This window comes from Mirounga leonina, unplaced genomic scaffold, assembly GCF_011800145.1.
Source record: "Mirounga leonina isolate KUSES-001 unplaced genomic scaffold, KU_Mleo_1.0 Mir_115, whole genome shotgun sequence".
Classification (NCBI taxonomy): Eukaryota; Metazoa; Chordata; class Mammalia; order Carnivora; family Phocidae; genus Mirounga; species Mirounga leonina.
The window spans coordinates 89,530,337-89,548,744 of NW_023270268.1; the positions used below are offsets into that span (position 1 = coordinate 89,530,337).

The 18,408-nt window shown below is 43.0% G+C and overlaps 1 protein-coding gene across 2 annotated transcripts in view; it reads right to left on the minus strand.

Moving 5' to 3' along the window:
- Positions 1-18,408, minus strand: part of CD86 (CD86 molecule) — a 68,014-nt gene that overhangs the window by 29,816 nt on the left and 19,790 nt on the right. For both annotated transcript variants that reach the window (XM_035000047.1, XM_035000048.1), the window contains exon 2: positions 2,512-2,561. In XM_035000047.1, the coding sequence (XP_034855938.1) occupies positions 2,512-2,561 (50 nt within the window). The remainder of the gene's footprint in view (positions 1-2,511; positions 2,562-18,408) is intronic.

Genomic DNA, 18,408 nt, shown 5'->3' on the forward strand with positions numbered 1-18,408 from the left:
AATAAAATCTTTAAAAAAAAAAAAAAGAATGGTGTCTGTTTTGTTGTTTTTCTTGTTATTGCTGTTTTTAATAGCATGGGAAGTATTGACAATGTGGTATTCTAATCTGGTGTCACCATTTCCTATCTCAGTTTTGAAATTTATACTGCCAAATATATAATCACTGATTCTTTTCCTGCCATAAAACTTAAGCAGTTACCGTTTGAGGAGGTTATTTTTAAGGTTTCAATATTGGTAATTCTCTTTTATGAGGCCGAGAAGTATCCAGGCGGGGTACTTTGAAACTTCAAAGGCAAGGCAAGGGCAAAAGTGACATCTGGACTGAGTTGTGATAGGGCTTCTCAGCTTTATTCTCACTTTCAGTGTGCAGAGTCAGAAAGTTTGGGGGGAAATGGTATCAGACTTTTCTAAAAATTTGTTTCTAGGCCATTTGCCTTCATTTTTTCCTGAGTCAAAAGAGCTAGGCTGGTCACTGCAGTGAGAAAAGTGGGGACCCAAACATTAGGGACAGATGAGGTGCTGGCTGCAGGGAAGGTGATGGACGTGCTCGTGAGGAGCCTGTGAACTTGGCTGAGGCAGAAGTGACACTATCTACCAAAGTTGTTTGGGTCTCCACAGAACAAATCCTACCACTTATGAATAGTTCATGAGCAGGAGTCGGAAGAAGCAGTATAATGTCAAGGTTAAGGGAACAGATGCTGAATCTCCACTGCGTGGGGTGAATCTAAGCTCTGCCACTCCTTAGTTATGCGGATCTTAGACAAATTACTTAACCTCTCTGGGCTTTAGTTTCTACATCTATAAGCAAGGTATTGTGATGTTTAAATAAGTTATCATTTATAAAACACTTAAAACAGTACTTGGCACAAAGTAGGTGATATATTTAAGTATTTGTCAAGTAAATAGAATAGGAAGTAGAATGGGAAGGGCTTTCTGCTGGATAATGTTCTCCAGAGCCCTGTCCTACTCCCTTCCTCACACATACAGTTTGCCTCCCCAAGAGCTACAGTTAGCAGGTTATTGACCCTGGGAAGTAGAAGCTTCTGTTCTGACCTATATTAGTGGAGCGGTCAGTTAGCGCATCTATAGACCTCACACTCATGGACTCAACAAGCTCCAAGGGGCTAAGCAGAAAACAGAAATCACCAAAGGCCTGTCCCAACCAGCATCAATCGGAGGGGGCATCTCTCCCTAGAGCCTTGACTCCTTGCCACACACAGCAGGCATGAGGACGGTGGCCGAGGGCCTGGTGCGTGGCCATCTGGAGGAGGTGAACTTGTGGGCAGGCCAGGCATTCAGGGGCAGCCTGCCTGCTGCCGTGGCCAAGCTCAGGCTCACCGCACCCCCCCACTCCCATGTGCCCCATATCAAGACTGGGATGGCTTCTCTCTCAGTACTGAGGGTGGGGACGATGTGCAGCAGGAAGGGGCAGCGGGAGAGGAGAAACTAAAGGCACCCAGTCACAGGATGTGTGGCAGGAACCTCGGCCAACCCCAGGTTATAGATGAAGAAACTGAAACTCAGAGAGGAGCAGCAAACAGGGAACATAAAAGTTTTGTGAGGCTGACCTTTCTAAAACTTCTTTTTTTGGTGGGGGTGTGTGTGGAGTGCTCGTTAAGAGACAGAATATAGAATTCAAATACAAAATGCCCGTGACCACTACAGTGCCATCCAACAGGAGAATGTGATGGAGGGAGAAGTCACAGTGGAAAGACACATGGTCCTAACTGTTGTGGCTAAAATACCATACTTATGAAGACTTTGCCAAAGAATAAGACATGTGACCTCACTGCTAGGGCCCCTAATGGAGGCTCGGAGGGGACTTTGGGAAGGGCTTGTGTACGTGAGAAACCCTGAAGCTCAGCTTCATTCACTTTATGGTGAGTCAGCTGCTGCACCTAGCTGACGGTCACTGAAGTAGGGCCGGGCTTCTTGATCCTCCCAGTAAGCAGGGGCAACTGTGATCTATGGGCCTCGACTAGTAGGGAAGGTGTGGAAAAGGAGAGGACAGTAGGGAATATGGAAACCAATGCTCCCCCGTAGAAGGCTTTTAGAAGCCCATCCGCTGTTTTCTAAAAGCCCAAGAATGTCAGGAATGGGAACAGAGAAGACCAGAGGAAGTATGTGTGGAGCAAAAGAGTTAAGCCTCAGGGGTGTCAGAGCAGGGGCCTTCCCCTAGCTCCCTGGGTGCTGCTGGACAGACCAGTCTACCCTACTTTGTGCATCCAGTACCATGGGAGTAAGATGGCAAAGGGGGAGGATGCACAGAGAGGTGGGGCACCATCCTAGGCTAGACCTGCCATCAGCTGAGATACCTGTTCTCTATCATGATTCTTCTTTCTTCTCCAGGAAAGTCTTTTTTTTTTTTTTTTTTTTTTTTATGTGTGGTATTATGCAAAACTGGATAGAAATAAATAAAACCCACCAAGTCTCAGGCCTAGGCTTGCAGTGGCCAGTTCATTGGGAGACATAGAAGGATTCTAGGACTTTATAAAGCCAAAAGGTTCTTACCAGAGAGCAGGAGGGCCATCACAAGGAGAGTGTTACTCAGTCCCATAGTGCTAGAGTTAAAAAAAGAAAAGATAAAACTTGATTAGAAAATGACTAAAAACCAAAACATGACAAGTGGAGCTTGGGATTCACTTAGGCCCATGCGTGTAGCAGAGACCATGCTATGTGTTCACCACGCCATTTCCTTCTCCTTCTAGCTCCACAGATACGCCCTACATCCCAGCCTCCCCTGCAGTTAGGTGGGCCATGTGATTGGGTTCTGGCCAATGGAATTGTGGGCAAAAAAGACTCATGTTACTTCCAGACCTGCCACTAAAGCCTCTCTCTCTTTCCTCCCTCTCCTGTCTTCTTGGATGCAGAGAATTCAGAGGAGTCCAAGGCCCTAGAGGATGGCAAAGCCTCACTATGAAAGGAAGCTGGATTGGTGAACAAATTAATAAAGCAGCTCTTTCTGCCCTAAAGTGATCCATACTGGACGTGACATGAGCAAAACATAAACTAAAAGTGTCAAGCTAATGAAATTTGGGGGATTGTTTATTGGAAGAGCTAGCTTACTTATCTTGACCAAGACAATGGGTATGATGGGACAAATGGAGAGTATTTATGTTTAGAAATCAACTTGCCTTTGGTTTCCCTGTGATTCTCAAACTTTACTGTGCATAAAAATCATTTGGAAGACCATGTTAAAGCCGTTATCTGGGCCTTGTCCACAGAGATTCTGATTTAGTAGACTCGGTGAAACCCATGTCAACAAACTCACAGGTGATGCTGTGCTGCTGGTTTAAGGACCCTACTTTGAGAACATGATGAGTCAAGGAAAACAGCAGGCATTGCTTTATAACGTCTATCCTCTCTTTCTTCCTTTCCCTCCCTTCCCTCCCTCTTCACTCACCCACTTACTCCAACTTAGACCAAAAAGGATGGAGAGTGGCTTACAGGGAAGCACAGAATAAGGGAGAATGACCAAAAATAGAAACAGCTAAAAAGCAAACCAAATGCAAGAATATAAAGTGGAGCCTGGTATGAGTTCAATGCTAAATGTTTACCGTTTAGAAATCTGCCCACCCTGCATAGTTCAGGTCACAAGTTTGACCTATATCTTTTTAACAGCCAAAGTGAAAATGAAAACCTAATCAGTGAATTAACTTATAGATCTGTCCATTAGGATAAAACAAACCAATGCTCAGGAGAAGATGCACAACAATTTGTGATCCAATAGCAGAAATTTCTTCCTTGGGGGTGATTTGTCTAGAAGTCATTCCTGATCCCTTTGGGCTCTGCTAGATACCCTTCATCTCTACTCCCATAGCACTCGGCGCAGGGTTTTGGGCTAAAAGTGTCTGTTAGGTTTCTTCCCTTCTAGACTGTAACCTCTCTTTTTAGTTAAAAAATTTTGAATAGATCATACCTGCACATGGTACTAAATTTAAAAGGTACAGGTGATAAGTCATGGAAAGCAAGTCTTTCTTCCAACCCTGTGCCCTAGCTATCAAGTTTTCCCCCACAGACATGACTGGAGAAACCACTGTTACCTGTTAACAGCTTCTTGATTCTACTTGCAGTTATTTTAGGCAAAACAAAATGAAAAACATAGACCCATATTCTTTTTTCATTTTATTTTTAAACACAAATGGTAGCAATTTATACACAATTTTGCACACATGCCACTACCTTAGAGATTGTTCTGTATCCGCATATGCTGGGTATCTTCATTCTAACAGTTGCATATTCTGTTGTATTCTATTGAGTGACAATAATTTATTTTACCAGCCTCTATCAATGGGCATTTAGCTGTTTCCAATATTCTGCTGCAATGAAAAACCTTGATCATATGCCAAAACACGTATGTGGGAATAAGCTATCTTCCTAGAAGTAGAAATGGCTTGACCAAAGGGTCAAAGGGTAATTGCAATTTTAATTTTCAAAGACATTGAAAAATTGTTCTCCCCTAAGATTATATGTTTACATTCCCCTGCAACAAAACACGAGCACGCCTATTTTCACATAGCTTTTGCAACATAGCATGTTTTCTATCTTGTGATCTTTACCAATAGGTAAAGTTAAAATGACATCTCATTGTAATTTTTAAAAAGTATTTTTCATTGTGATAAAATACACATAACATAAAATTTACCATCTTACTCATTTTTTAAGTGTACAGTGTTATTAAGTACATTGTTGTGCAAGATCACCACCATCCATGTCTGGAACTCTTCATCTTGCAAAACTGAAACTCCTTACTTACTAAACACTAACTCTCTGTTCTCTCCTCCACCCAGGCCCTGGAAACCACCATTCCACCTTCTGTCTCCACGAATTTAAGTACGCTAGCTACCTCTTATAGATGGAATCAATTTGTCTTTTTGTGATTGGCTTATTTCACTTAGCATAATTTATTCGAGGTTCATCCATGTTGTAGCATGTGTCAGAATTTCCTTCATTTTTAAAGCTGAGTAACATCCCCACTGTATATATATGCCACATTTTATTTATCCATTCATCAGTTGATGGATATTTGAGTTGCTTCCACCTTTTGGCTGTTGTGATAATGCTGCTGTGAACATGGATGTACAAATAGCTCTTTGAGGCCCTGCTTTCATTTCTTTTGGGTGTATATCAGAAGTGGAATTGCTGGATCATATGGTAATTCTATTTTTAATTTTTGAGGAACTGAAATACTGTTTTCCACAGCAGCAGCATAATTTTTTAATCCCATTAACTGTGCACAATTGCCCTGTTGCAATTTCTCCACATCTTTGTCAACACCTGTTATTTTTTTCCTTATGGTATCCATCCTAACGGATGTGAGGTGGTACTCACTATAATTTTAAAATGAATTTCTTTTATTATGAGATTGAACATCTTTTCTTTCTTTTTTTTTTTTTTTTAAAGATTTTATTTATTTTTTAGAGAGCGAGAGAGAAACAGCATGAGAGGGGCAAGGGTCAGAGGGAGAAGCAGGCTCCCCACCGAGCAGGGAGCCCGATGCGGGACTTGATCCCAGGACCCTGGGATCATGACCTGAGCCGAAGGCAGACGCTTAACCATCTGAGCCACCCAGGCGCCCTGAACATCTTTTCAAATGTATGAGATAACCTTTCTTTTCCTTTTTTCTTTTTTTAGAGAGAGGAAGAGAGAGTTGGGGGAGTGGCAGAGGGAGAGGGAGAGAGAGAATCCCAAGCAGGCTCCACGCATAGGGTGGATCCAGACTCAGGCTTGATCTCACAGCCCTTAGATCATGACCTGAGATGAAATCAAAAGCTGGACACTCAACTAACTGAGTCACCTGCGCCCCAAGAGATAACATTTCTTGTTCCATGTACTGTCCATACATTTCTTCTACCTACTTTTAATGTGAGTCTTTGGACTTTTTACAAATTTTTCTTAATTTGTAGGAGCTCTTTAATCTTTAAAAAATTAGTGTTAATTAGTAACTATTTAGAAAGGTAGTGCTTTGTGACAATGAGTTACACATATATTCAGCTGCTGAATCACATAGTAGGTGTTCAGTATATGAACCTCACACTTACTCCTGATTACTCTCTTCCTCCCTTCCAATGATTTCAATAGGTTACAGAGCTTGGGCATTAACTCTTGGGCCAAAGCTGACAGCACTCAGTGGTAGAGCCTGGAAAGAGGGTGCTCTATTTGATTCCTGTGCACTTCTTCATACGAAATCACCACCAACATCCTGTTTGTCATAGAATCTGAGGACTGAGAATCCTTGGAGTCTGAACTTCCATTTAATATAGGAATCTCCCATTGTTTGCAAACCCCCAAAATCAGCAAGCTTACCTAACCAAAGATTTGTTTTTCCTTGGGGTGATGTGTTGAACAGGGACACAAAATCAAATTATATTTCACTATAAATTTAACAAATCACCTTTAATTCAAATTATTACATGAATCAGTATGGCCCACGATAGCTTGGACAAATGATCCCTATAATTCATGCACTAGGGAGAAGCACTGGGTATGACAAGGAGATCAATACCATTTTAACTTCTCTATTGGGAAATTCTCTCTTGCCCTGAGCAAGAAACTGCCCCTCTGTGACTTCCTCTCCTTGACATTGGTGTCATTCTCTGGAGCTTCTGACAAAGCCCTTTAAGAATTTGGGGACAGAGATCACATCCCTCCTCAAAACCCTGGCCCCGGCAAGGATTCTTTCTAGTAAACTTTACTAACATTAATTTAAAGATTGGACACTTTCCTGGGCAACACTTTGGACACTTCATTTGTCAGAGACCCTAATAAAATACGGTGCTAAAATACTTGAGATTGACATGATCCTCTATACCCCATGTGAAGAATTTCTCTCAACTCTAGCCGTGGCATATGTGTGAAGATGGGGACTTGGGTTAGGAAACCAGTTTCTTCAATGTTGTTGGCTCTGAAGAAGAGCAGAAATGTCCCTGTTCCCTCAGGAATGAACTCTCAACCACAACCACGAGTCATTGCTTTCTCCAGAGGGCCTGAGAAGTAGAAACCCTGGCTTTTGAAGGGAGGGAGCAAAAAGGGGAATGGGAGAGGAAAGAACCTAAGAATTTATGGGGGGATTCTCTGAGAAGAGATTTCTGTCAGCTGTGTTCAGAATAAGGTCTGTATGTGGGTGAACTGGCCAAAAACCTAAAGCAAGTGGCCTCCATGTACCTGAAGGTTCACTGCAGAAACCAAAGAGCACCCACCGTACAGCACTTTTCTTTACTATATATGCCTGGCCCATCATAGACCGTGAGTGAGAAGCAGCTGAATGACTACACTCTTATCCCTCACAACAAAGTGGGATTACTTACCCCCACATTACAGGTGAAGAAATGGAGCCTCAGAGAGGTTAAGGAACTTGCCCTAGCCACCCAGTAGTAAATGATAGAGTTGAGGTTTAAACCCACGCAGCTTCATTGTGTTCTTTTTAACACTGGGATCGTTCCTTTAAAAGTTCCAGCCAGTTTCAGACTGGGCTGTGGGAGCAAGGAGAAAGGATTCTGATTCTACCTACTCTACTCTTAAGGTAGCCGGGGAGCAGCACGTCCCAAAGGCCGGGTGTGACAGTGGCTCCTGGGATCGGAGGGCACACTCAAGGGAAAGAGGCTGCGTTGGGGGTAAGAGGAGTCAAAGCATCCCTCCTTATCAGGAGAGTTTCTGTCCTAAGCTTCCATTCATTCCACAAATATTACTTGAGCACCCTGTATGTGCCAGGCAGAGAATGCTCCTCTCCACTCCAGCCCTGGACAGGTTATCAGTCTTCTAGCATGGACCTAGCTCCAGGCACACATTAGTGTGTTTCAGCAAGTCTCAACTAGAAGAACTCTGGGGAAATACATGTAATTCGGGCAGGAAGAGAAGAGGATAAAGAAGGGATCTTTTGTGTGTCAGATCTGAAGGAAACTGTGGGATCTAGTTCAGGCACCAGATGGTATGAAGGGATGTGGGGTGGGGGTGGCCAGTCTGAGGGTGGGACGGGGTGCAGATACTGTGACACAGGAAGGGAGAGAAGAATTCAAGGTAGAAGTTGAGGATCAAGAATTCAAGGTAGATCTGAAACAAATAATACAATATATGTTAAAAAAAAAGAAGAAGAAGAAGATAGCAGGAGGGGAAGAATGAAGGGGGGAAATCGGAGGGGGAGATGAACCATGAGAGATGATGGACTCTGAGAAACAAACTGAGGGTTCTAGAGGGGAGGGGCGTGGGGGGATGGGTTAGCCTGGTGATGGGTATTAAGGAGGGCACGTACTGCATGGAGCACTGGGTGTTATATGCAAACAATGAATCATGGAACACTACATCAAAAACTAATGATGTAATGTATGGTGATTAACATAACAATAGAAAAAGTTTTTAAAAAGAATTCAAGGTAGAAAAAGGGTCCCTGTTTCACAACTTTGTCTAGAATATTAGTGGGGATCAGGGGATCCAGAAAAAGTGCTAAGTTTGCTGGTGTCTTAGGAAAACTGTTCATTGAGACCGGCTCTCATGCAAGCATTTACTGAATTTACTCAGTGACAGGCTTGTTCTACAGGTTGTGGGGGAAATAAGGATGTGTGGGCCTTGCTCCCTCACCCAGTACTAAAAAGAACGCTAGGGTGTACACATATAACTACAATTCAAGCTCTAGGATCAGTGTGGAAGGTGGCAACACATATCTCCTCCTGACACACTTAAGAGTTCTTGCTTTAAGCAAAGCAGGAGATGATGCTACAGCCTCCAAGGAGGGAGGATTAGGTCAGCCTCAGCCCAGGGCTCAGGGCCTTCTGTCAGTTCATCCTGTCACTGGACAAGCCAAGCTTGCTGGGCTGGCATTGTGAGTGAGGAGTGGGAAGACCACAAGGTGCCCGTGGCCTTGGCTTGCCTCTGGTTGACATGCTGCATGAATTACTTCTCAGAGCACCAGAACCTGAAGCTATACTCTTAGAGCAGCCACCATTGCCTTTGAGGTCCTGGGAGGGATAGGATAGTCTTGTTTCCTTTTTTATGAAGTTTCGGAACTACAAAATAATAAGGTTGCTGGGAATGGGATGTATTTGAATTTTAACAAGGCTTCTGACAGGGTGTCTTGTGATATGCTTGAGAGCAATGTGGAGAAATGTGGGATTGGTATTAGTACAGTTAATGGCTGAAAAGCAGTGCCCTAATATCATTCATTCATTCAACAAAGATTTATTGAGCCAGGCATCCTGCTAGGTGCTTGGACTATAATGACGACCAAAACCAGGAACAGCCCCTTGTCACATGGTTGCTTATAGTTTAGTGGAGAAGCAAGATAATCACACAAATAAGTGTAAACTTGTAATGATGACAAGTGCTACAAAGGAGAGGTTCGTGGTATTTTGAATGCCTATTATAGGACTAGTCTAAACTGAGATTTGAAGAATGATGTGATAGATTAAAGATGGACATGTATTCTTTGCTACTCCTCCCATGAAGAGGTGATGTCTAATCTCCTCTCCTTAAATCTGGGCTGGCCTCAGAGACTTGTTTGACCAATAGAATGCAGCAGAAAGGATGTTTGGGATTTGAGAGGCTAGATCATAAGAAGCCTTACAGCTTCTATTTTTCTTGGAATACTCTCTTGGGCTCTGAAACATCATGGGAACTACCCTGAGACCACCAGGCCAAAGAGGCCATGTGCAGGCGTTTGGGTCAACAGTCCCACCTGAGTCCTGCCTTCCAGCCATTTCTACCAAGCCACCAGGCATAGGAATAAAATCTTCTATACTCTAGGTCAGAGGTCAGCGAACTACAGCCTGCAGACCAAATCTGGCCACCACCTATTTTTACAAATAAAGTTTTGTTGGAATGCAGCTATACCCATTTATTTAATTATTGTTTATGGCCAGTTTTCCATTACAGTAGTAGAGATGAGTAGCTATGTTAGAAATGATATGGCCTGAAAAGCTGAAAATATTTTCTATATGGCCTGTTATAGAAAAAATGCTGACCCTTGATCTAGGTCAGCACTGTCCAATAGAAATATAATGTAACCACATATGTAATTTGAAAATTTCAAGTAGCCACATTAAAAAATTAAAAAGAAATACATAAAAATTAATTTTAATGATATTTTTTCTTTAATTCAGTATATCTAAAATATTATAATCTCAACATATAATCAATATAAAATTATTAATGGATATTCTGCATTCTTTTTTCTGTATAAAATCTTGTAGGTATTTTACACTTACAGCACTTAAATGAGCTACATTTTAAGTGATCAGTTGCCACATGTGGCTAGTGCCTACTGAATTGGACAGTGCAGCTCTAGACTAGCCCATTCACTAGATTAATACCAACCACAAAGTGACTTCAGTTGATGCCATGAGGAACAGAAAAATCACTCAAAAGCCTGCCCAAATTTCTGGCCCACAACATTGTAAGGCAGAGTAAATATTCACTGTTTGAAGCTGCTAAGTTTGGGAGCAGTTTATTATGCACTAATAGGTAAACAGAACAGATTGAGTAAGTGTTATATAGGTGCAAGGGATTGGCTTGGAAGGATTCTAGGCAAAAGGAACAGCAGGTGAAAAGGCACTGAGGCAAGAGGGAGAATGAGGGAAGGTTGATGTGGCTTAAATGACTAGAGGAGTGGGGACACAAACCTGCAGAGGTCAGCAGGGGCCAGACCATACTTATCTTAGGGGTCAGCAAAGGATTTTGGTGTTTATTCTGAGTGCAACATGAATTATTGAAGAAATTAGAGGAGTGACATAATGAGTTTTGCATTTTGAAAAGACGACTTGGCTACTGTGTAGCAAATGGATGGTAGGGAAGCCAGAACAGATGCCAGAAGACCAATCGGTTGGCTACTACAGTCATTTAAATGAAAGAAGATAGGGGCGCCTGGGTGGCTCAGTCGTTAAGCGTCTGCCTTCGGCCCAGGTCATGATCCCAGGGTCCTGGGATCGAGCCCCGCATCGGGCTCCCTGCTCCGCGGGAAGCCTGCTTCTCCCTCTCCCACTCCCCCCGCTTGTGTTCCCTCTCTCGCTCTCTGTCAAATAAATAAAATCTTAAAAAATAAATAAATAAATAAATAAATGAAAGAAGATAGTCACTTGGTCTAGGTTGGTAGTAGCAGACATAGAAGTGGATAGGTTCAAGCAATATTTAGGATTATAATCAACAGGATGTGAAGATGAGGATAAGGTATTGATTGATTCATTGATTCATTGATTCATTCATCAACTGAGTGCCAGGAATCACTCTTGTTTAATAGACTAACACAGTGGATGCTACAGGGCTTTTTTACTTTTTCACTTGCACAAATAATGGGAAATTCATTTCTGTAAGTAGAGTAGGATAGCTTAATGGAGTCTAGAATGTCAGATGAGTTTGTATTTAATGTGATCGAACAATGAGAGTTTGGGATTAATGGTTTGGGAGCAGAAAAATTATGTAATGAAAATTTAAAGAAAATAAGCCTGTCCGTGACCTGAGGAAGGAGGTGAGGGCTGGTGTTAGGGTGATCAAGAAAGCCAATATTAAAGTCTCATAGACCTGAGATGAAGAGGCTGAGTCAGCATGCGGAAGTGGGTATGACAAGAAAGAGATGAGCATGAGTGCCACCTTGATGAAAATGTGAACACTTCCTGGTGTCTGATGGACACAGGAGATGATGATTGGCTATGGATGTGTGTCACCCATCTTGAGCTTAACTGAATTCCCCTAGCAGCCATGTCTCTTTCTAACTCAGGCTGGATCATATGTCTGACTTGGTTTCCAACCTCTTTTTGGAGCAAATCCTCTTGGGCCCCCATTTGTGGAGAGTTTTTCATACTTAACACTGCCTTACATTGATTAGCTGTCCTTCCCCTCACCCATTTGGGAGCATGGTGTTTCCACACAGATATGAGGGGAGCAGCATCAAAGATGCATAGGTACAAAGAAGAAATGTCTATGTAGACTCATAAGGAGGAGAGGCTGCTTTTAATCATTCCCGGCTATCGTAGGTAGCTAAGTATTAAAATCAAGAGTCCATTCCCCTCACTCACCCAAAAGAAGGAGCATAACATGTTGAGAGCATTTAGCTTTTCCAGTCTCCTTATAGCACGTCTGTGTACAAGAGAGATGTCCAGTTCTCCTAGTCGTATCTAGAATCAGATCTTTCTGAGTCAAGGAGTATCCCTTTTCCAAAAAGTGCCTATGGGTAAGCATCTTGCGAAATTTACAGGTGAGTCTGTGCACATCTGGTCAAGGGCTCCACCTACCACAAATCAGACCCATAGAACTCACTAAAAGGCATTTATACCAATCCTGGCCCTGTAAGAGGGCCCCTTCCTGTTCTCTCAGAACCAGAATCATGGTCAAAGGGAGAAAGCCAATGTTTCAAGGGCACAATTTGAGGGACGTCCCCTCTCCCCATTCTGTGTACCAACCCTACCTTGGGGCTTGGAATTCCCAAATTACTCATTCCTTGGGTTAAGGCATTTTTGAAAGCCCCTATTAAAATGCAAATGGTAGCCAGAAGGGAGCAATGTTTTTTTTTGTTTTGTTTTTAGCTGTTAAGTTCAAGTTAATTTATCTGAATAAGAAAAGGAACTCAGAATGAAATCATACTCATAAAAAGAAGGAGAATAGTGAATGGGAGCCTTCCTATTCTGATGGGGAGATGGAAAGTGCTGAAGACACGTTTTTCTTCTATACATAATCGAAATGGCGTCTATTTCCCAAACCTCACCCTGAGTGTACTCCAATCTATGGTTCGGAAACAAGTCTCTATATTAGGTTAGAGATGAGGATAAAGGTCCAATAAGGGATTGTGTGCTCAGCCTATAACCCTATCCTTCTGTCCTGTCCCCTAGATATTCTTATTTGCCTGACCAAGAAAGGTGAATTGTCAACATTTGCTTGGACTCTGGATAACTACTCAGGGACCTTCCCACCACCCTCTTTGCTTGTTTCAGACATGTTTTGTTCTTGTTCTATTTCTTCACAGCTTTAGTCTCCTGGTCCAGAGAGCCTTAAACTTACCTCCCACCTCTATCCAATTTTTGAAACATGGTATTTGAATCTTGACTCTCTCCTAAAGAATCTGGCTTGGCTTACCTTTTCACCTTTTATGCTTTTTCCTCTCCCACCTTAACCTCAACTCCATAACATCCAATCCTCATCTCCACCAGGAAGAGACATCTGCTATCCAGGGTTATTAGAGTAACCAAAATATCAAGGTCAAAGACATAGTTATTTTTTTTAATATATTTTATTTATTTATTTGACAGAGAGAGACACAGCGAGAGAGGGAACACAAGCAGGGGGAGTGGGAGAGGGAGAAGCAGGCTCCCCGCCGAGCAGGGAGCCCGATGCGGGGCTCGATCCCAGGACCCTGGGATCATGACCTGAGCCGAAGGCAGATGCTTAAACGACTGAGCCACTCAGGCGCCCCCAAAGACATAGTTATTAAACAGTGAGCACAATCACAAGGAGCCATTTCCTTGTCTTCACAGCACTGTTGCCATACAATCATTTTAGTGTGACTATCTAATAGTACTCTTTTCCCACTAGGCTAAATGCTTCAAGAGTACAAGGGCCATGTCTTTTATGCTCCTTGCTAAAAACCCACTACCTGTGACATAGTTAAGCACTCAATAAGTATATTTAGAACACACCAGTGAACGGAGATTTATAAAAGCTTACACACAGGATAGTTCATATAAACAGCATTAATGGTACCCGCAACAGCAAACAGATGAAATAATATAGAACTATGAGTTTGCACACTCAGTTAGACTCATTTAAGTCCAGAGCCTTAGTCCCAAGATTGAGGTTGCCTGTCAGAGGAATAGACGATCTCCTCAGTTATTACAATTTGAGAGGAGTGGGAAGTTCCCTTGGCCAAAATTTTCACCTGTCTCTCCTTAAATAACTATTAGTGGAGGCACTATTTTAAGCCTATTTGCAAATGCAAATATGTTCATGGTATACAGAACACGAGAAACCACTGCCCGGGCTCTTTTTTGACCTAAGACTTGCTTTTCAAATGAACTCTTGGTCTCTGGTGCCAAGAGGAGCCAATATTGTGATGGGGCACTTAGATGGAAAGAAGAAATGGAAAAAAGAAAAAAAAAAAAAAGAGAGAGAGAGAGAGGGACAGGAAGAGAAAGGCCAAATAAGAAAACAGAGACCACTGCAGAGGCTGTGGGTTTTGCTCCAGTCCTCTGAACTTCTCACTGGCACGAGGGGCTCAGGCAGGGCCAGGATCCTTGGATGGCTTCTCCTGCAGCAGAGCTACTTGGAGACCCCAGCACCCTGAGGCCAAGGGTAGCTGCTGGTTGTTTGGTAAGTGGCACCTTCTGTTTCCTGCCTGTCCTGTCTCTTAGCTCACCAAAGCAGACAGAGGGATCTGGCTGGAAGAGACACGTTTTTGTCATGTCCTACCTCCACCGTAGCAGTCTCAGAATCAAGCCTGATGCTCAAAAGTTTTACGCGTGCACTCCACAACACTTCTTACCCACTCCCTTGCCAGCCGTCAGCCCCACCTCTGAACATCTGCCCCAGACGCAGCTTTATCGAACACCAAGCTCCCCAGGCATACGAGCTTCGTAAGAACATACCTGTCACAAGTGCCCATCCACCGCAGCTCCCAGAGACCAGATGCATAAGCCCAGGGGCATTCCCGAGGAACACAGAAGCAAGGTGCTAAGAATAAACGAAAAGGAGCCTTTGTGAGCTCCCCATAACCTCCTAACACTCCTTGTAGAGAAAGAAATAATGTCAGGGCTGAAGCTAGAACTCAAATGCAGAAAGGGGAACTGACAAGAAAGAAATAGCACCACAGACAGGGGCTGGTTCCAGATAACTTCTGATGGCAGGTGGGCATTTCCACCGATGAAAATGACTACAAATGCACTGGTGGAGAGTGAGTGAATGTAAAGCCCTGAGGAAACTCCCCAAAGACAGTCCAGCCACAAACATGACGAAGGTTGACAGAGATCCAGGAGTGCAACCTCTGAGGCCCAAAGGTAAAGGTTCAGCTCAGTTTAATGAGTGTTTTATTGGGCAGCCACGTACCCCGGACTGTTTCTGGCTTGGCAGGTGGTCTGCAACCAAAGAACCCAGAGACTGGGTATATCTCTTCTCACCCCCCACCCCCAAACCATTCATTTGAGTATACCTCCATGGATCCTGTTAGAAGCCAATTAACATACATGGCCCGTTTTTAAATTATCCTAATCTAATCCTAATTTTCCTAATCTAGAATGTTTCTATTACCTTGGCTCCTATTCCTGGAAGTGGGTGGTACTCTCGAGCCCGGGAACAAGTCACAGGCAGAAGAGTGAAAGCTGTGTGAATGCCAAGTGGATTTTCCCAAACCTAGTGCTTCCGCAGGGACAGGCTTCACACATATAATAATCCTGCCCCAAATGTATGGCTTCTTTTTCTAACCCAATTAGGCCCTAAAAAGCCCTCTGCTCAATGGGGGGTAGCGGGGGGGGGGGCAATTATGTGCCTCTGAGCCTGCAGCATTTGCACTCAGGAGAGAAGCAGCTGAGCATGCCTCCTCCAGTCTCTTGGAGGCTAGCTGTGCCCTGCAGGGCTGGAGAAATTAAAAGTAACAAAGGGAAAGCTGTTTGTTGTCTGGGTTGAGAAGGAGCACCCAAGCAAGGACCTGTGATGCAGGGGAAGTAGCATAGCATGGGTTTAGACCTGGTCCCCAGGGTCAAATATCGTTTGACCCCTGGGCCCTGAACAAGTTACTAAACATCTCCCCATCTCAGTCTTCTCACGCAGGAAAGGTGACCAGCATCCTTGCTGCATTGTTCTGAAAGACCGATGGGATCTTGCATGTAAATCGCCTGGCACAGAGCATGCCATGCAGCTACCTAGTCTTCATTATTACTTTTCTGTCTTCCTTTCAGACTTTCCAGTTCTTATTTTGACCTTTTTTGACCACAAAGATTATCCTTAACCACTGGAAGGGTGATGCTCATTCTTCCCCAAACTGGCCTGTCAACTCCTTCACCTTCCTTCCAGGGCCTCTCAAAGCCATAGAACTCCTGTGTGGGTCCTGGCCCCTGACTCACAGGGTCTTCACTTCCTCTCAGCCATTCTGTGTGCATACCTTGGAAACGTCATCCTTTATTTGGATAGGCCCCACCTGGGGTTTTCCTCTGGATTTTACAATTGTATATATATTTTTTTTATTTGAAAGGGTCCATTTAGTTTCTTTATTGTAACACATGAAATTACCCATGTATCAGGGCACAGGAGAATTAATCTACAATCCACTCAGTTTTCAAGTTTCCTTCTTTTCCTTGTACTCAGCCGTCCAAATATAAAATAGAATAAATTAGAAAGTCTTGCTGTCAAAATATTTGGAATATTATTTCCCAAACTTCAGTCATTCTAGCTCAAATCTGTATTATTTTTTATACACTTATTTTTCTCTCCACTTACTTTGAGTCAGTTAATCTTAAAAGGAATCTTTATATCAATATGAAAAATTTTAAAAACCAGTATCATTTACCATAAATAAAGGGTGAGTAAAAATAACACCTCACACAGGGCTTTGGAATTACAGAGACCTGGGTTCAAACTCGGGCTCCACCAGTTGATACGTGTGTGTTCTTGGGGAAGTCACTTAACTTCTCTGAACCTTAGTTTCATCACAGAAGTAATCCTAAATATCTCATAAGCTTATTGTGAGGATTTCTTTTTATTATGAGGATTAAATAGGAAGACATATATATGGTGCCTCACACAGATCCTGACATACAGTAGGTTCTTTTAAAAACAGTTGTTTTATTGTTTTCTCTTTTCCATATCTTCTCTCAGCTCCTCGTTTCAGCTCCTGCTTAGAGCAGGGTCCAATGCACTGCAACATCGAATTAATGGGAGATAGGGGGTGAGGTCAGCAGCAGAAATAAAGGATAACATGGTGCCATGGAATTCTCTTACTCTGTGACTTCATTAGCATTGTAGGGTTGTCTAAGGGACCTCAGAAGTCATCCCTGTCTCTCACTGTGAATGAAGGACCCTTCCGATATTATCTCTAGTAGATCGATATCCAGCCTTTGCTTTCTCACTTATGTTGGAAAACTCACTACCTGATAAGACAGTTATAAGAGAAAGGTCTTCTTTATAATAATCCCATATCTCCTACCTCTCCCTCCCCAGCCCTGTAAGTACCATCTAGTTGTTCCTGTCCTGTTTTCTAAGACTACTGGTATATGTATTTTTAACCCGTTTACACAGACCCTTCCAAATAGTTGAAAGCAGATATAAATTTCCTTAATAGTCTCTTTTCTCGGCTAAATAGTATCAGTGTCCTCAACTCTTCCTCATATGACGTGGTCTCTAGAACCCTAATCAACTTGTGATTCTCCCACTGGCACCTGACTCCCTGAATTTATCAATATACCTCTTTGCAGAGAGGGCTCATGGAATGGAACCGACAGTGATAAGATCACTTTCATTAATGAGTCAGAGATCACATAAGCCCATAAACAGTTGTATTGGACTGGCTGACCATGATTTTTTTTCAAATGTCATGTCAGATCACCACCTCCTGGCCCCATCTTATTTGTGTGTCAGTGTTCAGCCAATCAGAATTACTCTGAATCCCATATATGCCTTTCATTGTATTAGTCATCCCACCAAGCCTTGTGCCACTCAAAAATTTGATAAGGAAGCCTTACCCAAGGGTCATCAGAGCCAGGGATGGATGGGGTTCAGCAGTGATGGTGGTCAACAGTATCAAATGCTGAGATGAGTTTAAGCAAAATGAAGAAGATCAGTTCCTTGTGTTTAGTAAGGAGGAAGTTACTAGTAACCCCAGAAAGCTGCTTTCTGTGTGGGGCTGCTTCCTCCGTGTCTCACTCCCAGATGTTCTCATGTCTGAGGAGGCCAAGGCTACAAGAAAAAGCAGCAGGAAGGTAGTGGCCATGGATGGTAGCTGGGTCAGGGAAATAGATACCTTCCTGATGTTCTTGCTCAACTGTGCCCAAGAGATATTCCTCTGGGATCCACATAGCTAGGATCTACTCTGGGGGTGGGAAAGGGCAGAGCTAAAAATTTGTGGGCATTTGGAAAGATCAAACACCCAAATTTTCCAATTCCAGCCATATATTTGTTTGCTATACGTAAATGGCTTCCTGTGGTCGCTGGTCAAGAGGCAATCTAAAAATATCCTAGGTTATGGTGGTTCCAGTATAGAACAAGATGGATTCCACAAGTAATTGTAGCAGCATTATTTATTGAAATGTTAGCGTTTGTTTTCTGAGATTTCTTTTTTTCAAGATTTTATTTATTTATTTGAGAGAAAGAGAGAGAGAGAATAAGCAGGGGGAGGAACAGAGGGAGAAGAAGAAGCAGGCTCCCTGTTAAGCAAGGAGCCCGACCTGGGGCTTGATCCCAGGACCCTGGGATCATGACCTGAGCCGAAGGCAGACACTTAACAGACTG